The sequence below is a fragment of the Castor canadensis genome, chromosome 8 (genome assembly GCF_047511655.1).
Source record: "Castor canadensis chromosome 8, mCasCan1.hap1v2, whole genome shotgun sequence".
In the NCBI taxonomy this organism is placed as follows: Eukaryota; Metazoa; Chordata; class Mammalia; order Rodentia; family Castoridae; genus Castor; species Castor canadensis.
In genome coordinates, this window is record NC_133393.1 from 2,606,793 (window position 1) to 2,632,496 (window position 25,704).

General features: G+C 42.4%; 1 protein-coding gene across 29 annotated transcripts in view; it reads left to right on the forward strand.

Moving 5' to 3' along the window:
• Positions 1–25,704, forward strand: part of Dst (dystonin) — a 410,574-nt gene that overhangs the window by 197,255 nt on the left and 187,615 nt on the right. For 28 of the 29 annotated variants that reach the window (XM_074081831.1, XM_074081836.1, XM_074081834.1 and 25 more), the window contains 3 exons: positions 4,223–4,312; positions 6,405–6,482; positions 8,652–8,744. In XM_074081831.1, the coding sequence (XP_073937932.1) occupies positions 4,223–4,312; positions 6,405–6,482; positions 8,652–8,744 (261 nt within the window). Of the gene's footprint in view, positions 1–4,222; positions 4,313–6,404; positions 6,483–8,651; positions 8,745–13,242; positions 14,347–25,704 lie in introns of those variants that run through there. The other variant, XM_074081838.1, reaches the window with a different exon arrangement.

The following is a 25,704-nucleotide window of genomic DNA, read 5'->3' on the forward strand; positions in this document are numbered from 1 at the left end:
AACAGCTGAGTTCAGGCACTTGATTCAAATTCACAAGACCAACACCAGAAGCAGGACTAAAATGCAGGTCTCCTGATTCTTTTATTACTAGCTTTCTCTTTTCCTAACTTGATTTTACATGATGTAATATTACTATTCTCCTTTGTGAACCATGCCCAATTAAATTTTTTTATTGTAGCATAAATAAAATGGTGAAAATGACCCTGGATTTTGGAAAGTTTTTATTTTTAGCTTGGTTCTATTTGGCAAGACAAGTTGTGAATTGCCTTCCTATGAAATAAGTGTTAAGAATCACACCCTGTTTTAAACTGTCCTGGAGTGAGAAAGACACAGGAAGTAGAGTGTGGAGTGTAGTAGGCGCCTGGCAGGCTCGCCAAGTCCTCACCACTGTGTGTCAGTTCTGTCCTCATCCTCATCACGTGCCTTCCTCTATCCGTGTGCTGAGGATGTCAGCCTGCACAATGAGGTCATTTGTGTCCAGAGACTGAGCAGCTGGCTGAGGGTCAGTAGCTGCATAATATCATTTATACAGATGTGATCTCTTAGTGGTCCTGTTCAGGCCTTTTGGAGTTAGCTGCTTTCTGTTACACTGGAGATCCATTGAGAAACACATAGATTTAATGTGTGTAGCAATCACAAACTGAGCTTTTCTGCCTAGTTTTTAAGAAGGCCTTGGTCAGATTAACTCAAAATGGATCAAGGATCTTAATATCAGACCCCAAACTCTTAAGTTGATACAAGAAAGAGTAGGAAATACTCTGGAGTTAGTAGGTATAGGTAAGAACTTTCTCAATGAAACCCCAGCAGCACAGCAACTAAGAGATAGCATAGATAAATGGGACCTCATAAAACTAAAAAGCTTCTGTTCATCAAAAGAAATGGTCTCTAAACTGAAGAGAACACCCACAGAGTGGGAGAAAATATTTGCCAATTATACATCAGACAAAGGACTGATAACCAGAATATATAGGGAACTTAAAAAACTAAATTCTCCCAAAACTAATGAACCAATAAAGAAATGGGCAAGTGAACTAAACAGAACTTTCTCAAAAGAAGAAATTCAAATGGTCAAAAAACACATGAAAAAATGCTCACCATCTCTAGCAATAAAGGAAATGCAAATTAAAACCACACTAAGATTCCACCTCACCCCTGTTAGAATAGCCATCATCAGCAACACCACCAACAACAGGTGTTGGCGAGGATGCGGGGAAAAAGGAACCCTCTTACACTGTTGGTGGGAATGTAAACTAGTACAACCACTCTGGAAAAAAATTTGTAGGCTACTTAAAAAGCTGGACATCAATCTACCATTTGATCCAGCAATACCACTCTTGGGGATATACCCAAAAGACTGTTACTCCAGAGGCACCTGCACACCCATTTTTATTGCGGCACTATTCACAATAGCCAAGTTATGGAAACAGCCAAGATGCCCCAGCACTGACGAATGGATTAAGAAAATGTGGTATCTATACACAATGGAATTTTATGCAGCCATGAAGAAGAACGAAATGTTATCATTCGCTGGTAAATGGATGGAATTGGAGAACATCATTCTGAGTGAGGTTAGCCTGGCTCAAAAAACCAAAAATCGTATGTTCTCCCTCATATGTGGACATTAGATCAAGGGCAAACACAACAAGGGGATTGGACTCTGAGCACATGATGAAAGCGAGAGCACCCAAGGGAGGGGTGAGGATAGGTAAGACACCTAAAAAACTAGATAGCATTTGTTGCCCTTAATGCAGAGAAACTAAAGCAGATACCTTAAAGCAACTGAGGCCAATAGGAGAAGGGGACCAGGAACTAGAGAAAAGGTGAGATCAAAAAGAATTAACCTAGAAGGTAACACCCATGCACAGGAAATCAATGTGAGTCAATGCCCTGTATAGCTATCCTTATCTCAACCAGCAAAAACCCTTGTTCCTTCCTATTATTGCTTATACTCTCTCTACAACAAAATTAGAGATAAGGGCAAAATAGTTTCTGCTGGGTATTGAGGGGGGGGAGCAGGAGGGGGCGGAGTGGGTGGTAAGGGAGCGGGTGGGGGCAGGGGGGAGAAATGAACCAAGCCTTGTATGCACATATGAATAATAAAAGAAAAATGAAAAAAAAAAAAAAGGCCTTGGTCTTGGAAATTCAAAGTCATACTTTGGAATGGGACTGGGTGACTCCCTATCCCATATGTTTATCATCATTATATATATAAATTTCACATCATATATATATATATATATATATCACTCTGTAATATACAAGTAGAAAATGACAGCACTGCTTCTCACTTCACTAAGGCCTTATGTGCCTGTGTGTGCATTGTGCAGTCGCTGCGTTTCTGAAAAGACCTTTGAAATTGATTCATAATTGAGAATATGGGGATTGTCATTTGGTGGCATCCCAAGGAAAACACTCCAGTGGAATCCATATCCCTTTATAACTTATTTGAGGTATTCGTACATTTTCTAAGCCTAAAATGTGCTTTGACATGGGGTTTTAAAAAGAGAAATAAAGTATTTCTAAATTTCCTTTTACTGTGGTATAAGCCCGTGACACTAAAGATCTAAGTGGACTGGAGGTATGGCTTAAGCAGTAGAGTAACTACTTTGCAAGTATGAAGCCCTGAGTTCAAACTCCAGTACCACAAAATAAAACAAACATTTAACTGATATTCTTTGGGAGTTAGGAAATTAGAATGCAGTGTCATTTCATAAAGAAGGAAAGTTGGTTAAAAGTGATTGACTCTCACCTTCAGTTTCCTGGCTGTTCTCTAGGTGCTGTTGATGTTGGCAGCTACTTTGTGGGGAAGCCACTGGGCTAATTTCAATACTCACATTAACGACTTGTGGGTAATAGAGTAGGATAGATATTTGAATTCTAAAATGTTCTATAACAGGCAAAAAGGACCAAAACACTGGGTGTGGAAGCTGGCAAATTTGATGTGAAATGTGCCTAAGGGAATTTTTTTCATCAATCAAAAATATTTTCTGTGTGTATAAAGGACATTTCAGGGCTGGGGTGTAGCTCAGTGTTAGCGCTCTTGCCTTGCATGTGTGAGGCCCTGGTTCCATTTCCAGCACCACAAACAAAACAAAACAAGATACTGCTGGATACGTATGTACTCAACTAAACTAAAATGTAAAGTATTTTTTTGGAATGAAAGGCTTACTAGTAAATGTTCACTTCTGGTTTGAGCCAGGCCCTTTCTTGCTTGTTTTTGTACAGGCAGATGTTTTTTGATCATAATTTCAGGTGTTTTTATTACTTTGTGCCACATGTTCACTTGATATTTTGTCGTTCAATGTGTTCGATCCATACTTAGAGAACGTTTGCTCTCTGCCTTGGCAGGTGTATGGATGGGGCTCGCGTGGGTGAAGTCAGGGGGATTCTGATTCTTCCCTAGACTGCTTCTCCATGCAGCTCAGAATTGCCAAAAGGTGAGAAAATGGACACAGGCCTCCCACTGTGGATCAGCCACTTTACAGTTGGCGTTGAAGTCTGTCTGTCTAGTGGAAACCTTGTAGTAGGGAAGGGAGTTACAGGAGTTGTCACATAAGGCAGACTGAACACAGCTTTTGGAGATTCTTGTGTGGTTTGAGCTCTAAAATCACAGACTTCCATTAGGCCTGTATAGTGGGGAAGCTGTTGCAGGTGAGTGCCAGTTCTGTGCTAGTGTTGTTTCTCAGTTTTGGAAACTTTCTACCATAGGATTTAAGTTGTGCAGAGGAAGGTCTGGACAGAGGCACTCTATACTTTAAAACAATTACAGGTTCACGGGAAATGGTAAAAGTAATACGTAGCGTTTCATGTAACCTTCACCCGGAGTACATGTATGGATTTTTAAGAAGTGGATTGTGTGCCTCAGTGTCTTCTATCCCCTCTGGGGAGAAGGATGACCGTCGGGGTAAAAATGCAACCTGTTCGTTAAGGCACCTCTGGTCGCTGAATCAGGAATCGTGAGCAAAGCCAGGGTGTTGCTTGTACCTAAAAAGTTGTACCCCATGCTTGTTTTTATTCTAATGTGCTCAAATGCAATAATTCTGTCATCATGAATTGTTAATCTGAAACTCACTTATTTGTTAAATTTAAACTTAATTTTTGGTAGTCGAGGTGCATGAATGAATACCATACGAGGAACATTTTCACTTGTTCCCTTTCTCTGTGAGAACGGCAAGGGTGATTCTTGGTTCTGGCACTGAAAGTTTTGCTTTTGTTTGCACAGGTTCGAAAACACGTGAGTGATCTCTATGAAGACTTAAGGGATGGACACAATTTGATCTCCCTCTTAGAGGTTCTCTCAGGAGACACCTTGGTAAGTTTTAACTTTCTGAATTTATTTCGGTGGACATATGACCAGGGTCTTTCCAACACAGACTTTTCAGATTTTTACAACATTTACCTTTTGAGCTCTGAATTCTGCCAGAGAAGAAGAGTTCTGATTAGATGCTAAGCAGTCTCAGATTCAAACGATGTGAATTTGAGATCAAAGCACTTTGATTACTTTGCCCACATAATCACTTCTTTAATTAAAATCATATTTTTGTTCTCTCTTCTTTTTTTTTTTTTTTAACCTTTGAGCTTATTTTTTGCATAGGAAAAGTTGGATGCATAATAACCACACATTAAAACAAGTAGCCAGGAAGTAGACATTGCTTTCCGAACAGCATAACCACCCTCAGGCGCCATTCCTGTGTCTGTGAGCATCACTCCCCTCTCGGTTCCTGGGCCCCTTATTTATGTTCTGTTCACACTCTTCTTTTCATCCCCGTCTGTCTTGTGTCTTTGCTGTCCTTCCTTCTGTCTGTTACATCTGTTAGCCAAGGGAGCGAGATTTTTTGAAGACCTTGCGATTGGTGAGTGCCACAGAAGCATGCAAATGTGAACAGGATGAGGGTAAGGGGGTAGGCGTCGCCCCTAACTCGACTAACCTAGCGGTCCAGCGTGGTGAGCGCTAACCTGGTGGAGAGTAACTAACGCCCGGCTCCTCTTGAGAGCAGAGAGAGGTGCATGTGTGTGCACCCAAAACCTGGCAGGCATCTCCAGAGACCCGAAATGCCTGCCTCAGTAACTGCACAGTTTGCTTCAGTAAATTTCAGAAAGGAATTTTATAGCCACTTTATGTAAATACGGGAATCTTATAACTAGTGTGCCACTTTGATGCACGCTCATTCCTCTCCCGGAACTGATATTTCAAACATGGCAAGTGCTTTTTGCTTCTTTTGAAGGAACTCATGGAGATTGTACTTTGTGTTTAACTTTCTACTTGAAATCACGCCTGTGGCCGTTGGTATTCGGTGGACATTTTTTGCCTATTAGTATGTCTTACGGTATTTAGAGTAGGGAGGAAGGTCTTGAAACCCAGTACCCCAGCAGAATCCACTGAGCTTTGAAATCCCTGTGCCATGTGCCTGACACCAGCCAGTCCACCGTGGCGAGACAGGTGCGCTTCCTTGTCATCTGTCCCATGACCCCTTTGGAAGTGCTGATTTTGTTGGATGCAGGGGGTGAATTAATTTATCATCCTTTCTACTCAGAACTTATTTCCCCCTCTGGTGTGCAGCGTCTTTCATTATGGCGCCTTTGGCTCCAGCAACCTCTTCCTGTTTATGAAGCTCAGCTGTTGCTTTTCTGTTTTCCCATTGAAGATTTCATGTGATGAGTTTCTGCTCCGTTCTTTGTAATTTTGTTAAGCATTCCCAGCTCTATTTCCTTACGTTTTCCTTCAGCGAACTTGTACCGTTTCTTAAGGAAAACGGCACTGAGGAAAACAGCCATGGTTTGTCACTTTTCTGCATCTGAGAAGATAATCCTATCTATCCCCAGCCCTCCTGCAGTATAGACTAGTGCGGAGTCCAGTTTTGTGCTTAAGCTAAAATAAGATAAAGAGGAACTATGTATAGTACATGGTTTCGATCGCTTTTTTCTCTTCCTCTATCGTGGCTAACTAACCTGTATCTCTCTCCTTGGTGATTTTTATACTAACTGCATGCTACTTTACCTCATTTTCATTAACATGCCTATATTTACATATATAATTGTGAAAACCCTCTTGCTGATAGTGTTTATTAAGAAGGTGCAGTGGGGAATGATAGTATTTTTGTGCATCTGTAGCTAAATGTCTGCAGGCCACATTGTTCTGTTAGTGAATGGAAAAAAAAAAAGTCAGTATGGTCTATCGCTTCCCTCTTGCTTAAGTAAAGTATTTGAAGTAAAGTATATGTTTAAAACATACTCAGTCACAGATGGTACAAAGTAATTAGAAACTTCTTTCTTAAAAATTTTATAAACTTACCTAAGTAATAAATACTATTTTAATATATTAAGATGAATAGAAAGTATATTAAAATTGGCCAGTGATGTTGGAAACCACCGTGCATTTCATACCTGCATTTTTTTGTTCTTAGCCCAGAGAGAAAGGTCGGATGCGTTTTCACAGACTGCAGAATGTACAGATCGCACTGGACTACTTGAAAAGACGCCAGGTAGGATGCTTTGGACTCTAATCCTGTGACCACATGTGACCCTATGTCACTGCACAGACTTGTGTCAGGGAAGGAAGAAGGGATACTTGGCTGTGAACGGTGAGGACGAAGCTGCGCTCTGGGGAGACAGATTTGAAAACCTTTGCTCCCAGGAGAGGAGCTCACAGTAGGTGTGTGCTCCCTTAGCAGGTTTTAAATGACCTCATTTCCTGTGAGTCACAGCAGATGGGTTGCCAGGCTCCTGCCCCAGGTGTTCATGTAAAGGGTGCTGGGAGCAGGTCCTGGGAGTGGGTGAGCGACCCTTTATTTTTCACACTTAGCGTATAAAATTGTTTTTATGAAGTATTTGACATCACCCTTTAAAACCCAGTGTTGGCGTGTTTTAGTACTTAAAAGCAAGGAGGCATTCTTTTAATTGATGTAAGTAAGCAATTGTCCTTTTGTACCTGATACTGGGTGATTCAAAGAGCAGGATTCATTTTCCACAGTTCTGGACCAAGGCACCAGCATGTGGTGTCTGGTGAGTGCTTTGTCCTCTGGAGGAGAATCCCCATCTTCTCGTGTGGTCCAAGGGACAGGAGACTGAAGGGGGAAAGGGAGACCCTCCCTTCATCATGTCACTTTACAGAAGAGCATCTGACTCCACTCACTAACCGTGTCCCGAAGGCCACCTGGCACATTTGCATGTGTGCGTTGACCACCCCTGAGTTTTGGAGATGCACATTCAAATCATAGAACACTTTGGAATTTACAAGTGGTTAACATTAAAAAGTGGTCCCTAACCACTTTGGGGGTTCAGCAGAAATCACGGAAAAGAAAAGAATGCTGCGTTGGACATTTTTGTGTTGTAGTGAAGGAGAAAAAGCAATGCAGGAGAGTTGAAAGTTAATGACAGCAATGAGACCAAGGGTGATGGCAATTTTGCTTTTTTTTTTTTTTTTTTTTAAAATATGGTCTCCCTGTGTAGCCCAGGCTGGTTTCACAGCCTCAATCCTCCTGCCTCAGCCTCCCAAGTGCTGAAATTTACAGGTGTGGTGGGGCACGCACACACAATTTTCCTTTTTTTTTTTTTGGTGGTAGTGGAGTTTGAACTCAAGGCCTTACACTTGCAAGCAGCTGCTATACCACTTGAGCCCCTCCTCCAGCCCTTTTTTGCTTTAGTTATTTTTTGGATAACGTCTTGCTTTTTGGTCTGGGGCTGGCCTTGGACTGCGATCTTCCTGTGTATGCCTCCTGTGGAGTTTGCACTACAGCTGTGTGCAACATGCCCACTGTAATTCGTTGAGACGGACCTTGCTAAACCTTTTTGCTCAGGCTGGCCTTGAACTGCTGATCCTCCTGATCTCTTCTTCCAGAGGAGCTAGGATTACAGGTGTCAGTCACTATGCCCAGCCAGACAATTTTGCTTTTTAATGGAGTGGGAAAAATGAGAAGAAAGGAAAAGGAGTAGAGGAAGCAGTAGAGTTTATATCTTTCACTTAGCTTACTGTGGCATTAAACGCTTTTAGTTATTGTGTACTAAAAGTTTCTGGGTTTGGCCTCATTCTTCTCCATTTTGGTGCAAAAGTCCAGGAGGATTCATTGTTAATTATGCTTCCTGTCTGAGATGTTTTTGGTAGTAATTTCCCCATCATAAAATAGCATTTAATTCCTGCTATTCATTCTTTTCCCAGGAAGTAAGTACTAGAGATCATCGTTGCACTTATTTACACGAATGCAGTTAACTTATGTCTGCATATAACAATATTTTAAAATATTTGAGCAGCAGATGTTCAGTCTGTTTAAACACACAGCAGTGTTTTTAAAATTTTTTGTGATGAAAATGTGAGTTGTTAAAAGTAAACATTCAGGATAGTTTCCTACTTAATGGCTTGGGTATTTTCAAAAGACAAAGTTGTTTCTAATGTTAAGATCACAAATATTTAGGATTTGTCACTTGATTGAGTTTTCATTATGAGTGCTTTTGGTGTTTGCTCTGGAAGACAAGCCACAGTGCTATCCATTTTTAATTTTGCGTTTACCCTGCAATTTTATATCTAAAATAAGTAAAGATAAGGCTTAAAGAGTATTTTCGTGACTATTGCATTCTTTGGAATTGCTTTTATATGTAAAGATAACTCCTGTGCTGGTTTGATACAAATCTGTTTTCTCTCTTCACATATGAAACAGGTGAAATTAGTGAATATCAGAAATGATGACATAACAGATGGAAATCCCAAGTTGACTTTGGGTTTAATATGGACAATAATTTTGCACTTTCAGGTAAGTCCAACTTTTCTTAATGATGAGTTTAAGTGATTAGTTTTCAGGTGGTTCTTAGGAAGGGTGTTTTTTGTCATCTGAAGGAAAACTGAATGTCAGGCTCACCCGTCTTAAATGTTACACTCAAGTTGTTCTTTTTAGTGACAAGAATGAGCCTTTCCTCTTATTTCCTGTTTTCTCTGAGCTTAAGTTTGAAGGACAACACTTGTAATTTTACACTTGGAAAAGAGATTTCTGCTTCTTGGGTACTGACACATTCATTTTGTTCTTTGGACACTATTAACTTGTTTTTTGGATAAAGGCTGTATGACTCAGTCTTTAATGCAAACTAACTTTTATCCCTAGTGTGAATGAATTTTTCCCTTTGGGCACTAGATGGCAGTAGAATCCCCTAAAGACAGGAGAATTACAAGTTCTGTGTGCAGTTGTCCTTTCTCCATCTAGGTCTGAGGAGAGCGAATGTACGTTTGTCAACCAAGTTATTGTTTAATAAACTTGTGCCAGATGAGGACTGACTTTGATTTAGTGTTTGCAAAATGATACATTTTGAAAAAGTCATCTGCATTTGATTTAAGGTGACTCCTGACTTTGGAGCTTGCTTTATTTTGTTTACTGCTCATCTACAATGGGAACTTTGTGCACAGGGCCAGCTCTATCACAGGCAGGTGGCTGGATACTCTGCAGGAACCAGAAGGAAGAAAGGAGGGAGACAGCTTGCTAGCTTCGCAGAGGAGTAAGACTTAATGAAAAAATAGCAGGTTTGTAGGATAATCGTGGAAAATAACAGGGTCACTTGGGAACAAGATAAATCTGACAGACATAGAGAGCTGCAGAGAGCAGACTAGTTCCAGGCAGCTGAACGGAGTCAGCCGTGGGGAACGAGGGAGATCCAGGTAAGTGAGGAAAGGTGTTAGCAGCCACACCGCAGGACAGCTGGTGTCAGCGAACGTGCCATCAGCTGCGCTATTGAGGTCAGGCAGGGCCAGTAATAAGACTCCAAGGGGCTGCAGGTCGGCATTACTGGAGAACCCCCTCCTAGGGATCACGGCTACTGAGCAACAGGCCAAGGCAGGGCTTTCTTTGCATGTGCAGCACAAAGCCAGTCTAAGTAGAACCAGCCCAGAAATGGGTGTCATATGGAGCTGCTCAGTAGCGACCTCAGGGATCCTGAATGGAGCCTGGGTGGATTGGGTCCAAGCATTTCAGTGGGGTTGAAACTACAGGAACCCCAGGTGGGAAGGTCAGAGGCCTGTTACAGGAGCGATCCTGTCACTCTGTCACCACAGAGTTGTCACAAGAGCAAGCCTGTCATTCCATCACCACAGAGTCTGGATTCTGAATGTCAGAACAAGGACCACTATGGGGTAGTACGATGCACACAGGTAGTAGAAGAAGGAGAACTAAGGTTCATTCTTGGCCTTTTTACTTACTGCTGTGATGACTTTGGGTCATTTACTTAACTACTCTGAGCTTGAAAAATGTGTTTTAGGAAACAGAATCAATCTATCCAAGTCTCTGTAAAATAGATGGAAATGACTGGAGTCCACAGCCAGGGAAATAAGCTAAGGGTGGTGACCTCAGAGTAGAGTGATACAGGCCACAACTCAGGTGAGGGTAAGAAATTGCGTCCAGGAGGTGACAGATGGAAAGAAAGAGACTTAGCCACAGGGCACAGAGGATGGAAGAGGGCTTAATTCAGGATGAATTAAACTCAGTAGCCTGAGAAATCAGTGTAGAGTAGGCTTCAGAGAGACCTGGGGGAGAGGGTAAGGGCAAAGCTACTGACCTCTTGGAAGGGTTTGATGGGATGGTGGGCTATCATGGGCGTTTGTCTTCACAGCACCTGGAGACAGGTGATCGAGCAGACTCGATAATAATAAACTTAGTGTAAGCAGTTTTCATGCTTCATAGTGGTGAGGCAAGTGGAAGTTGAAGCTGTGAGAGAGAAGGGTCTTGAAGAGTCCCCAAGGGACGTCCACAATGGAGAAGAGCTGAAAGTTGAAAGTAGAATCTGGAGGACCCACGATGGCAGGTGTAGAAGGTCCTGCTGAGGACCCAGGAGAGGAGTATTTGGAGAGATGGCGAAGCAGCGGGAAAATGAATTGATGAAGCTGGGGGAAGAAAAGTTTAAGCAGGAAAGAGTGGTGAGCAGCAGGACACAACAGTGAAGATGAGCAGATCTAGCCAGGGTACAGGTTCACGGTTTGTTCTAGAAGATGTTGGAGCCCCTGGAAAAAAACATTCCTGAGCTACTGGGAACAGAAACTAGGAAGTAACAGATGGAAGTGTGTGTAAACAGTTGGAATTAGGAGCAGTGTGTTCAGACTCCAGGTGTAAAGCTATTTAAGAATTACATGTTCAGAAAGTTCTTTGGGGTTTAGGTGTTTTTTGGAGAGAGGAGTATTAGTTACTAAAGTATCAAAATAAGTTTTCTTTCCAGTATCCTTCTGAATTACAAGATATTATGACTATTGCTACCAGTACTTAAAAATTAGACCAAGATCTGTTTATAAAATGGGACCTATTGGGCTGGGTGATGGTGTGTTTGTCTGTAATCTCAGCTACTTGAGGGGTGGAGATAGCAGGAACATGGCTTGAGGCCAGCCCAGGCAAAGTTAGCAAGATCCTACCTCAGAAAGAAAACAAGTTGGATGTGGTGGTACCCTTCTTTAATTCCAGCTACTTGGGAGGCAGATATAGATAGTAGAATCACAGTCAAAGGCCAGAGGCAAAATAGCAAAACCCTATCTGAAAAACAACTAAAGCAGAAAGGGATGGAGCCATGACTCAAGTGGTAGAGCGCCTGCCTAGCAAGTGCAAGGCCCTGAGTTCAAACCCCAGTACCACCAAATAAATAGATAAATGAGTAAACACCATAAGATGTAATATAATCTGTGTTTTAGTAAAGTGGAAATGTTCTTTCTTATTTAAATAAAGTAACTTTTGTGAGTAAGATGAGAACTGAAGGGTAGAGCTGTTTTCTGGTTATGCCAAACTATAAAGCTGTTTATAACATGCGGTAACCACCCTCGCTCAGAGTGGCCGAGCCTTTTCCCTTTGTCCTGTACATAAATGAGGGAAGTAACTTCAGAAGACCAATTTGTTTATTTGTTTGAAAATACTTGTTCTAGGCATCCCAAGGTGAGTCTGTTTTTTTAGTCAGGCATTCTGAAGGCTGGCTATCCTGTGTCCTAACAGTGCCTCGTCTGTTAGGAGGATGTTCATAAACGTGACCACAATCAAGGGTGATGGACAGATTGGTGATGCAAATAACAACAGGGGTGTGTGGGAGCATTGTGATAGGGACTGGGAGGGGATTAGGAGGAAATTTGCGTGGATATTCACCATAGGCTTTGCAAGATTAATACCAGGTACAAAAGTTGGGCCATTTCAAAAGCAGTGTATGTGGCCAAAAAATGGACGGTTGATTCTTAGCTTGGCAGGACCTGAGGGACGGGTGGGCGATGCTAGTCACTGGTTGCCTCTCCAGCACGTCAGGACAAAAGCCAGTCATTATATATTGAAATACTCTGGAATAATGTTCTGTATCCTTTGGAGACATTGAAAAGTTGAATTAACAGCAAACAAGTCAACCCAAGGCCTTATTTTTGCCAGCCTTCATCTAGGATATTAAGGTATTGCCCTGGAGAACGTTTTAATTTCCTTTCTGTGTGATTAAGGAAACCTTACTTTGCCAGTTCTATTATTGACAAATTTGCAACAACACTGTTTGGTAATTGTTGACTATTTAGTTGAACGCTGTGCTCAGCAGAATGTCATGAGCTCCACCTTCTGATCAGGGTCAAGACTGTAGAGAGAGGCAGCGATCCGTTTCTTTTCCTGTGGCCCAGAGATCTTTGCCTACGTGTAAGTCCATTTCATGCTGTACTGGTTTCCTTCGCACCTTATCTATGACTCGGCATTGGAAATATGCACACCTTAGATAATCCGGTTCCATACTGCTTTCTTACTTCTCCAGCAGGGCCCCACTAAAACTGCATAATATTTAACTAGCGTGCGATTCTCAAGGTCACATGTAAAGTTTAACTCCCTGAACTCAGGTGTGAGCATGCCCTGACAATTCCTCTGCCGAGTGTTCCATGCCTTAAATTACCATGAATCTATTTGCTTGTGTGAAAATCCTAGTGATCAGGTAGTGACCATGGCTTGGAGATCTGTGTTATTTGAGAAATGTTCCAAACTATTTTAAAAGACAAATTTGGAAAGAATTTTATGAAGGTGTTTTAGGCATGCAGTCTTTTCTCTCTCTCAGTCAATTACTGGATCATATCTTATGCCTGCTGTTTTGAATAGGGGTCAAAATAGTTTAGAGATTTTCAAGCTTTTTCTTTGAGTGTGCAAGACCCCACATTAGTTGCTGTTTCTTAAGAGAAAAATTTACAGGCTAGAGGGGAGGGGCTCCCTGACCGTACTTGAAAGGCACCTTGCTGAGTCTCTCCTGACTGGTGTTTGCTTTCTGTTTGTTCTGATTTGCTGAGCCACCAGTAGTTTCAAAGGTTAATGCAAACTTCAGTAGTTTGCCTTTCGGAAAGCACTGCCTTTCGGAAAGCAGTGTTAAAGTGAAGATGCAGTAAATCTCAGGGTTTGCCTTGAAAGCTCATGGGTGTTGTAATTCGACAGTGAGCAGTCCTGTTTGTCTAAGAGGATTGGTGGCCAGAAATAAGCCACGGTGTCTAATGAGACACAGGGACCCATCTGGGCAAGATGCCACAGCATTTCTTGCGGATGCCTTTCTCATAAGCAACATGGCCACTGGCTGAAGAGGATGGTCACAGAGTCTGAGGAATTAGAGGTCAGAGTGGAGTTTTTGGGCTCAGGAAGAAGGAGGCCTAAGGAAGCCCTAGATTTTGAAATGAGTGAGTTTGTGGAGCTGTGACCGACTCCAGATCAAATGGGGAATGTCTGTGGCTGTGTCAGAGCTGAGAAAGAAGAACAGTATTTAGATCCTGCCAAAACTCCTTTGAGCCCTGAGAAATACTCCCCTGGAAGAAAATATTTCAGAAGAAAACCGGACCAGAAGATTGTAGGGGATGCAGAGCCAGCAGATCGAGACAGTGAAAATGAGGGCAAGAAGAAGAATGTGCTTTTATCCACAGGAGGGGTACAGGATGGAGCTGCTGTCCAGGTCCCCACGCTGTGGGACAGTGCTCAACAAGAGCAGACAGAAGCTGTGGCTGACGGTGTTGAACAGAAACTTTACCGAGTGAAGACTTCGCCTGCTAAAGACAGACAGACACAAGTACAAGTCAGTGCACCAAAAGACAGTGTTCCATGTTGTGCAAAGAGAAAGAGACATTTAACTGATGTCAACTCCGGAGAAATAACATTCCAGAGAAAAACTGATGTTTTTCCTTTCCGGAAGGCAGCCAGCCTAAGTTCCGTCCACGGTGGTACAGAGGGACCTTTGGGGAACAGTGGGCTTGCAAACAAGTCATCAGGACACTATCTCAGTGTTCAAAAAAGGCAAAACCCTGAGCGGTCTTGCCCTTGTGCCGCAGACCACTTTCGGTGCAAAGAAAGGAGCTGTCAGTCTCTGTGCCCCACTGCGTCCTGCGTTTCTAAGGACACAGGTGGAGATGAGGTAAGGGGAAGGTGGAGTCTGAGCTTACGGGGTAAATAAGAATTCCTTGTGCTCTCAACAGACTTTTGAGTGTTAGCTTCGTATTGGTTTATGTGAAAGCTGTAGAATTTGGGTGTGTTTTATTCATGGCCTTATTATGATTGTTTTGCATCCTCTATAGCCTTTATTTACACTTTAATTCAGAACCCTGTGTACTTTCATTGATGCATTACTTAGAAAAGCACCGGTGTAGGAGACGTATGTCTTTGAATGTGTCTGATTCATGCTTCTTGACTTTTTTTTAATGGAAACTTGTCTGTATAAAGAAAAGTGAGAGAGGGCTCGTGATAGTTCAATATTTCAAAACAGAGAGTAGACAGGATTTTAAATGCTCCCAATACAAAGAAATGATAAATGTCTGAGGTGGTGGATCTGCCAGTACCCCTGGATCAGACCATTATTGCAAACTGCGTACATGGATAGAAATGTCACAATGTGCTCTCACAATATGTACAATTACTCTGTATCAATTAAAAATATAAAAGTGTATTTAAAAAGAAAGTAGTCCTAACAAGACATTAGCCTGGCTATTGTCCAGAAGCTTGGCTCTGTAGGATGCAGCACAATTGCCAGTCAATCTGACTTGCTGTTCCTTAAATTCAAAAGGACAGATTCCAGTTTTCCTGCACGAAAACAGTTACATGTTGCTTTTGATTTTGGGTGTGTGTTGAGGCACATTGCCCAAATCTGTTCCATCCCTTTGTGATACGAGGTATTCCTTGGCACCAGCCTAGAACCACAGCTCGTTAGGGAGGATACTGTAGGAGTGTGAATGTGACACAGACTACCAGGAAGTTGAGATCTTTATTCTTAACATGGATACGTAGCTTTGGGCAAATTACACATTTAGGGTTTTCACTCGTCTTTAAAGTGTAGCAGGATCTGTGTTGTTTGCTTCCCAGGGAGCATATTACCCGCAGCAGCTTCTGCCTGTTACCAGTTGGAGGTGGATGGTGTTTCACTGATCCCTAACTTTATTTTTTAATAAAAAGTCTGGACAGAATTGTGTTTGACATTGTGTCATTGGGAAGAGGCCGTTTGTACAGGGATAGCAGGCGGTTTTGCTGGGGTTAGTGTGCACAGTCATTGACATTGGTGTCTGAGTTCCGGCGAAGGTGTCCTTGTGTGTGCACACCACACACCTCGCCAGCATTCCGTCATCAGTTCTGTTTACACTTTACGGTGGCTGCACTTAAAAAGTCTCATTATGTCGATCCGGCATAAAGACCAGTTCAAGGAAACTCCTCACTCCGTGCTTACGAATGCAAGCACTTGTTTATTCTGACATTTGTGTTCCAGATGTTTTTGGGTTTTTTTCCCATAATTTGTCTTCAAGAAAGCAGCACATTTTTTCATTCATGGAAGTACTTTATATCTGTTTCCTAAGTGGTACATAAGCCTTTCTCTTTGGTGTTATTTTTACGGCAAGAATTTTACCCTTGTTTGTCATTTGTGTACCCAGTGATTTTTGAAACTTCAGTGGAAAATACATGTGGCATTAAGTTATAAAGCTGACAGTCAGATTTATTAGCTAATTGATCTTCTAGGTCAAAGGTGAGTGGCATAGCCCTCATTTTATCTGAGGAGTTAAGACATCTCTCTTCCTTCAGTCCAGAAAAGGACTATTTAGTCTGTGTCACAAGCAGCCAGGGCTGACGTTTCACTATTGCTCTGTGGGCATTCTTTGTGTTTCCTTGGAGATGTTTGTCTGTGTTTGCTTAGTTGTCTGCCAGAACCTCCAGAGAACTATTTCTCTTGCACTGTATTCTACGTTTTGCATTGGAGGATTGGATGCAACCGTCAGCTCCCAGCCGTGTCCCTAGTATTTCATCCTGAAATGGCTTGGTAGCCACACTTCCTTATTTTCCCCTTCAAGTTCTTTTTCCTGTCTTCCCCACTTGAACCATTCCTACATGTAGTTGTGTGCAGGGTTGAGCTGGGTGACATTTGAGTTAATTTCTAAGTAGAATAGTTTGTAATTCTTTGATCTCATCTTAACCTGGCTTGAACTCGCTGGTCCTGTGACATTAGTCATTCTCAGTACAGATGACCAGCCTGCCTCTCCTTTAAGTCCTTGTCATAATGTACTGACCTAGAGTTGCACTCTGGGCCACTCAGCCAGCCCTTCCTTGCCTGCCTGATGAGTATAAATCTCACAGTCATGAAATACATTTGTTAAGATAAGTAGGTGAGTTTAAAAGAAATATCTTAGATTTGTATGTTGCTTTGGAGCTGGAAAAATGCTTTCAGAGTTGTGTCTTGATTATCCCAACAGCTGTATGAAATAGGAAAAGTAAACATTCTCACACAGAATGAAACAGAAAAAGGGTTGAATAAGTCCTGAGGTAATACACTAATTGGGTACTGATGGCTGAGTTAGAGTGCGGCTCAACAGTTCTGCTTGGTTGTGGTGACATGCCTGTAGTTCCAACTACTCAGAAGGCTGAGGCAGGAGAATTGCGAGAGCCCTGGAGTTTGGGGCTGCAGTTCTCTGTGCTGATCAGGTGTCCCACTAAGCTTGGCATAAGGAGCTGAACCTGCCCAGTTCAGAAATGGAGTTCTCATGTAGTAGGCAGTGAGCTCTCACCTGTGAACAGCCACTGTGCTGCAGCCTCGGCCACATGGCAGGACCCTGTTTCTTTAAAAGCAAAAAAAAGTTCTGAAGGAAATAGCTGGGAAGAGGTCAAATCAGAGCTTGATGTTTAAGGGTCATCTGTGGAGGGCGAGACTGTACAGACAGGTGACAAAGGGTAGAGACCCTGTGGGAATCATGGGCTCAGTGTCTGAACCCATCTTAAGTACCCACTGTCTAAGGCTCACATGCTTCCACACCTTGTGACAAGGACTCTGACCTTTGCCCTTGAACTCTCCTGGAAAGCATTATTCTTTCTTTACACCAACCCCACCTCTTCCCTGTTTTGTTAGGTTGACGTCAGCAAAGGTAGTTGATTCCTCTATTCATGAACCACATGGAAGAGGAATCTGAGATTTTAAAAAATAGGTGGACGTCTGGATATCACTGCCTTGGTTGTAAGGAATTAGACCAGGGTGGGGTGCAACAGGTGACTGTAGTGGTCAGTGGATGGAAAACATTTTACTATTCTCATTCTGCAGTGGCACTTTTCAGTGTCCCAGGCTCCACCCCCACCCCACTGCGTCCCAGACTTACTCAGAGCATTTCTACTGGGAGAGAAGGCATGCATGATAGGCACCTGCTCATGTGTTGTTAAAAACACACTGAATTTCTTTTTTTTTTCCTTCAATTTTTCTTTTATTATTCATATGTGCATACAAGGCTTGGGTCATTTCTCCCCCCTGCCCCCACCCCCTCCCTTACCACCCACTCCGCCCCCTCCCTATCCCCCCCCCTCAATACCCAGCAGAAACTATTTTGCCCTTAATTCTAATTTTGTTGTAGAGAGAATATAAACAATAATAGGAAGGAACAAGGGTTTTTGCTGGTTGAGATAAGGATAGCTATACAGGGCATTGACACACATTGATTTCCTGTGCGTGGGTGTTACCTTCTAGGTTAATTCTTTTTGATCTCACCTTTTCTCTAGTTCCTGGTCCCCTTCTCCTATTGGCCTCAGTTGCTTTAAGGTATCTGCTTTAGTTTCTCTGCATTAAGGGCAACAAATGCTATCTAGTTTTTTAGGTGTCTTACCTATCCTCACCCCTCCCTTGGGTGCTCTCGCTTTCATCATGTGCTCAGAGTCCAATCCCCTTGTTGTGTTTGCCCTTGATCTAATGTCCACATATGAGGGAGAACATACGATTTTTGGTCTTTTGGGCCAGGCTAACCTCACTCAGAATGATGTTCTCCAATTCCATTCATTTACCAGCGAATGATAACATTTCGTTCTTCTTCATGGCTGCATAAAATTCCATTGTGTATAGATACCACATTTTCTTAATCCATTCGTCAGTGCTGGGGCATCTTGGCTGTTTCCATAACTTGGCTATTGTGAATAGTGCCGCAATAAAAATGGGTGTGCAGGTGCCTCTGGAGTAACAGTCTTTTGGGTATATCCCCAAGAGTGGTATTGCTGGATCAAATGGTAGATCGATGTCCAGCTTTTTAAGTAGCCTCCAAATTTTTTTCCAGAGTGGTTGTACAGTTTACATTCCCATCAACAGTGTAAGAGGGTTCCTTTTTCCCCGCATCCTCGCCAACACCTGTTGGTGGTGGTGTTGCTGATGATGGCTATTCTAACAGGGGTGAGGTGGAATCTTAGTGTGGTTTTAATTTGCATTTCCTTTATTGCTAGAGATGGTGAGCATTTTTTCATGTGTTTTCTGGCCATTTGAATTTCTTCTTTTGAGAAAGTTCTGTTTAGTTCACGTGCCCATTTCTTTATTGGTTCATTAGTTTTGGGAGAATTTAGTTTTTTAAGTTCCCTGTATATTCTGTTTATCAGTCCTTTGTCTGATGTGTAGTTGGCAAATATTTTCTCCCACTCTGTGGGTGTTCTCTTCAGTTTAGAGACCATTTCTTTTGATGAACAGAAGCTTTTTAGTTTTATGAGGTCCCATTTATCTATGCTATCTCTTAGTTGCTGTGCTGCTGGGGTTTCATTGAGAAAGTTCTTACCTATACCTACTAACTCCAGAGTATTTCCTACTCTTTCTTGTATCAACTTAAGAGTTTGGGGTCTGATATTAAGATCCTTGATCCATTTTGAGTTAATCTTGGTATAGGGTGATATACATGGATCTAGTTTCAGTTTTTTGCAGACGGCTAACCAGTTTTCCCAGCAGTTTTTGTTGAAGAGGCTGCTATTTCTCCATTGTATATTTTTAGCTCCTTTGTCAAAGACAAGTTGGTTATAGTTGTGTGGCTTCATATCTGGGTCGTCTATTCTGTTCCACTGGTCTTCATGTCTGTTTTTGTGCCAGGACCATGCTGTTTTTATTGTTATTGCTTTGTAATATAGTTTGAAGTCAGGTATCGTGATACCTCCAGCATTGTTCTTTTGACTGAGTATTGCCTTGGCTATTCGTGGCCTCTTGTGTTTCCATATAAATTTAACAGTAGATTTTTCGATCTCTTTAATGAATGTCAATGGAATTTTGATGGGAATTGCATTAAACATGTAGATTACTTTTGGGAGGATAGACATTTTCACACTGAATTTCTAAAACAAGCATTTCCCTTGCTTAGCATTTGCCTGTCTCATTTTCTTTAAAAATTTTTTTGGAAGTACCAGGATTTGATCTGGGGCTTTGTGCTTGCTAGGCAGGTACTTTACTATTTGAGCCACGCCCCCCAGCCCGTTTTTGCTTTAGTTATTTTTTTGGATAGGGTCTGCCCTCGGGCCAGCCTTGGACCACGATCCTCTTGCCGATGCCTCCTTGATAGCTGGGATTGCAGGTGTGTGCCACTGCACTTGACCCTCGTTTTCTTCTCAGTGTGGATTACCTGATAAGTGGTAGGTTGTGGGCTTATAAGGCAGGAGGTCTGAGTTCTTATGGTCAGGCTCTGCCATCAAACGCAGTGCAACTTGGGCAAACGTCTTCATTGTCTAGGTCTTGTTTTCTCTGAGAAGAACCTAGTGGGGCAGACCATGATTCTACCAGTAGTGGTGTTTACTGAGTCCTTCATTTAACTCAATTTTCAGAGCAAGCCTGGGAAGTGTTTCCACAGCACGTATGTCTGCATAACTCAGAAAAACGCGCATTCCATGCTTTCCGTCCTCCAGTGAACTTACAGGAAAGAAGGACGAGAGGTCAGGAGTGTGGCTGTTCTTATAGTGTCGGTCTCTGGATGAACAAAGAGCCTTTTATTACACTAATTTTTATATTAAAAACTTTAGAATTTTATAGGCCATCTCGGAGTGTGAGAGGAACACATTCATATTTGGTCACCCTGAAATGTAGTCAGTCATTATTTTTTTCTCTAATCAAGTGTTTTGTGAAGCTTAGGCTCCAGAATTCACCCTAAGAATTCAAGGCTACGATGAGCTCTGAGTATGTTTCGCCTTTCATCTGATAGTTTTGCTCCACAGATCTTGAAGGCAAAGGTAATTCATTCTGCAGTTGGCTAATTCATTTCTTTCGGAACCATTTTATCTCTTTTTTTATGCAAGTGCATTTAAAATCAGGAGGTTTTGACTAATTCCAGTCATTCAGATTTCATAAATAGTTGTGACAATGTAGTTTTAAATTAATTTCATAGAATTTGAGGCCCTATCACCATCATAATGATTTTAAAAATTAATTGAAGGCCTTACAAAACTTTAAAATTCTTTCTTTGCTCTACAGAAAAGCGCTAATTATTTTTCTGTTAGTTTCTCATTGTTTGAACAAGAATTTGAGAATTTGCTCAAGGTGGTCATCAATTTGGGGCTTTCGCCCTTGGTCTTCACCAAGTCTTTCATTGCTTGTGGACTCCACTTAACCCTTCCTTTCACTGTGGGCATTTTGTAAACAGGATTTTCAAAATGTTTGAGCCATATTTACATGTATAAATATTTTGTGGAGCAATTTCACACATTTTTTAAAACTTGGAAGCAGATACTAAAATGTGTTGATTAAATTTATTTCTGCCAAAATAGTTAAACCACTTTTGAAGATACGGTCTTTGCAAGCAAGCATCCCCGCTGTGTTGACATGTTCATTATGGGATTCACCCCTGCCTGAGTGTTGTGCCAGCGGTGTGATAAGAGTGTAAGCAAAAAGATTCCTCTCCTACAGCTACGTCTGCTTACTATGGAGCAGACCCTGCCCGAGCCCCATGAAGATGCTGCCTCAGTCTCGGTAGCTCCATTTTATCTAAGGGGAAACTGAGGCCCAGAGACATAGCAGGGCTAGTAAGGGCTGGGATCAGGAGTTGAATGCAAGTCGCCATCTTCCATAGCTGTGCACCAGTCTCAGTGTCAAACGTTCACTCTTGTGATAATTGGGTAAAGAGACTCGTGAGGTAGGAGGGAAAGTTCCAGCTCCACCTTTTCCTACCTGCTGCTTTTATTACTACTGATACCTGAACTCTGTCACATACCATATAATGTTTTAAGTTTAATAAAAGCGTGAAGGAATTGAATTTTCACTTGATAAATTAAATCTAAATCCGTAAGGATCTGTGTTTTCTGCACAGATGACGTGACTGTCTGTCATTCCACACGCACTGTGCGTGCCCCAGAAGTGAGTCTCTGCACCTGTAGAACGACCGCTCTGGAATGCTGTGGGGTGGGCTGTGGATGTGGAAGGAGACTCACGAGCTCTTGAGGCAGAAGTCTTAAGTATAACTCAGGTTTTGTATCCACGTCTCTGTGTTTGGGGTGGTTTCTTGTGATGGTTACACGGTGTTACCTCTGTAGGCAGGGGAGGCTTCAAAGCACTCCTGCAGGAGAGGAAGCATTTGGCAACCATCCTCTGAGTAGAAGAGCTCCGTAAGTTTTCAGAACTCCTACATGACACTGGCTCTCCTACACACAGCGTGCCCTGGTAACTCTGTCTCTCTTACCATGTTGTCACTCACTCAGCCCCTGTGTGCCCAGGTGTTGACTGACTTCCTCAAGTTCCAGGGTTAACTTGAAGCTTTGTTAACTTGTTCAAACAGAAGCACCCTGGGAGAAAGCGATGTTTGAAGCTACTTTTGATGGTGTACACCTTAGCACGAATTCACTTGACAGGCACTGAGTAAGTTCTGATGGCAGAGAGGAAGAGGACTGTGTGCAAGAGTTTTGTGGGTTACCAGGCTGTCAGTAAGGGCATAAGGGCTGTCAGTTTGGTGGGGATTTTTTTTTTCCCTCTAGTGAGATCTTGCTATGTTGCCCAGGTTGGCCTCAAACCCACCCTGGGTTCAAGAAATCTTCCTGCCTCAGCCTCCTGAGTAGGTGAGACGTACCAGCTTGTTGCCTAGGGGGGATGTTTTTATGACCCTGACCTCGGCTTTTGTGAGAGATCAGGCGTGTGTCCTCTGTGAAGGGGTGTTGTGTTCTGTGTATCACTGCCCTGTCCTCACACAGTGAAAAGAGGCTTGGCTCTCAGTGCTGAGGTGGGTTGGGGGAGCTGCCCTTCAGGCTGTATCCGTCAACCCCTTCCCCAGCAGTGGTGCACTGAGACGAAGCTGGGTTGCTGTTATCCACTGTGGCTGCCAGCACCGAGGAGAAATTAATCTGGGTCGTAAGGAGAGATTTTTTTTTTTTTTTTGGTGGTGGTGGTAGTGGGGATCGAACCCAGAGCTTCGTGCTGGCCTGACAGGTGCTCTACCACTTGAGGTACATCATCAGCTATTTTGTTTGGAGACAAGTCTTGCTAACTTTGCCTGGGCTGGCCTCCTGAGTAGCTGAGATTGCAGACATGTACCACCATGCCAGGCTAAAGCTGCATTTTTTTCTCAATGTGAAAGAGAAATTTCCCTCTTTTCTTGGAAATTCTGGACTGGTTTTATACCATAAGCTGCCTGTTAGCAAGCTGTGAGACGTTGGGGACATTCCTTGGCTTCTTTTAACTTGAGATTGGTCACCCGTGAGACGAGGGAGTTCTTTGCTAGGCTCTGCTGTCTTTCAGTTTCGAGTTCTTGTGTTTCCTTAATCTTCCCTTTTTTATCCTTCTAGGTTCTGTCATCTTCAGAGCTTGCTTTTCTACAATTTCACATAGATTATTTCAACAGAAAATTTATTGAAATTTTAAATGGTGTAGTGATTTTTATCTTTAAAGAATTCCTTAAAGTGTTAGCATCAAAGATATTTCAATTATAGATTTATAGCATCAAAGATATTTCAATTATAGATTTGTAATGGAACAGTTGTGTCATTTTGGGGGATAGGATTGGCTTTTCTGTGATACAGAAATGTAACAATTAGAGCCATCCCTCCTCTCTCTGGCCTGTACACGCCAGGAGAAAATATTCCTGGTGTTAAAGATCCCAGGGTTAGCGCCAATCAACTATTCCTATAATCCAAAACCCACTGGAAATTATTTATTCTAGCCACCCAGCACTGATTACCCTGCCCTACAGAGCATTTCACTGGGAAGCCCCAGTATGGAATCTAACCATGTGCCTGGCTTCTCCCACTTGATCAAAATGTGCTGCTTTCATTTGGGCCCCACGTGACTGCTGCGACCATATTTCCTGGGATCTGCGGGTGCAGCGAACAGTTTTCTTGTGCATCCTCTGTGTCTATTCTTGTGGTTGCCATGGCTGGCATTAAAAGAGAACTCTCATAGCTTACCCTAACTTCCTCATATGGTGTCTTGTTTCCATGTTTATTTTGAGAACTTTGACATGAACTTACAGTTCTTCACTTTCTTCGGGAAGTTATTTAAAATCTAGATTGTGTTTGTCTGCCTCCCAAAAGTCATGTACTTAGTCCAACAAGTCATTTGAAGAACTACACTTTATTTATGAGGTGTTCTTGGCAATGACATAGCATGGGTTTAGGCCACAGTAACAAATGAGAACTGATGTGATCAAAAAGTGCTTCAGTACCAAACTACACACAAAGCCCCACAGAATGGACGTTTCTCTATTTTTTTTCCTTTTTAAAATTATCATATTATTGTTATACTGGGGGAGGGCGGTTCATTGTGACATTTACAAAAGTGTTTACAATATATCTTAGTTAAATTTACCCCCTCCGTCATTCTCCTTTCTCCCTCCTCCCCCTTTTTCTGGAATAGTTTCAACAGATCTCATTTTTCCATTTTCATACAGGAGTACATAGTATTTCTAGCGTGTTCCTCGCATCCTCCCCCCTCCCACTGGTGCCAACCTTGAGACAGGACCTGATTTACATTCCTGTTCTCTGTTTTTGTTTAAGACAGCTATGCAAAGGATTTCATTGTGACATTTCCACGTATATATGTATTCATCCTCTCCATTTTTCTCCTTTCTGTGTAGTTATTTTTTGAATTGTAAACAAAAGTTGCATTATTTGTCTTGCATAGAATAATGAAAAACGTGTATTTAAAATGCGAATAAGGGGCTGGAGGGTGTAGCTTGATGGTAGAGCACTTGCTTAGCATGTGGGAGTCCCTGTGTTCAATCCTCAGCACTGCAAAAGCAATTTAAATAAAATAAAATAAAATGTGAATCAGCTTTCAGGGAGTGTCCCAGTCAGCTGCGGTGTTGATGGCTCCTGTGTACCCAGTGCATGCCTTAACCATGACCACATCTGTAAGAATAGGCTGTTCCTGTTGCCCAGTTGTCTGTGGCCTTGACTTTGCTTGGCTTGGAGGACTTTCAGATTCAGCTGACTAATGCAGGGAGGCTGTTGCCATTCATATAGCAGGAAGTGGTCATTCAGCAGTAAGCTGTGAATGAAATCAGAGAGTGCCGTCAGATAGATATGTTGACTTCTTTTTTTGCATTGACAAGACATTTCCAGACTTATACCGGGTCAGGTTATTTTTTTCTTTTAGAAAAATGATTCGGGTGAAGGTCAGCTTCCCTACTTGGTATCAGGGTTATCACTGAGTGTCCCTGCTGGACACTGTTTTGCAGTAATCAGTGTAATTCTGTTATTAGTGGAAAGCAAGTTTCATTGGAAACCATTTAATTTTCCAAAACGACAAGGTTAAATGGCAGATTGAAACCCATTCATACCAAACAGCAACATCAGAGATGTTTTGGGTCTTTCACATTTGTTATTACTCCCTTCTTTACTTTCCTTCCTTCCCTTCTTATTTAGCAGATACGTGTTGATCACCTTACAGGGGCTGTGTAGGTAGAGCAGGGGAGAGCGTGTCAAGCAGCGAGTGGTACAGATGACGTGGTGTTTATGTGTTTTGCAGGGAAGCGGGAGAATGTGTAGGTCTGAGATCAGCCCAGACTAAATCTCAGTCTTCTGCGGTTGCAGAGTGAAGAGTGAACTGGGTGGGAATGAGAGCAGGACAAAACTTGGTTCAGTGAGACTAGTTGGGAGGCTGTTACTAATCCAGAAACTGAGACTTAATTCCAGAAGAAGGTGGAAGCTCTCTTGAGCCCAGTGGTATTCTCGATCTCTCATGACTGATTTAAAAGATGTTACTGGTGTTGGAGACTAGAGGTGGAGACCGGAGATAGTAGTTGTCTCAGCTCACGTTCAGTATAGGGAAAGAAAGGAAATGGGGATATAAGATTCCCTCCCCCATGCGAAAAACCTTGGGACAGCTAGCATGTCCGCATTGCTAGGTTCTTATATCCTCACTGGGGGTGTGGAAGTTAGCAGACGAGCGAGTGGTTGGCAAAACGAGCCAACATCCACGAAGAGGATTTAGAAAAGTTAGATTAACTTGTCCTCGCTTGCTTTTTCAGAACCCCAGTGCTCGTTTCTTTGCCTCCAGACTGGAAAACCATTTTGGTTGTTCTCAGGTATTCTCTGTCGTTTAGCT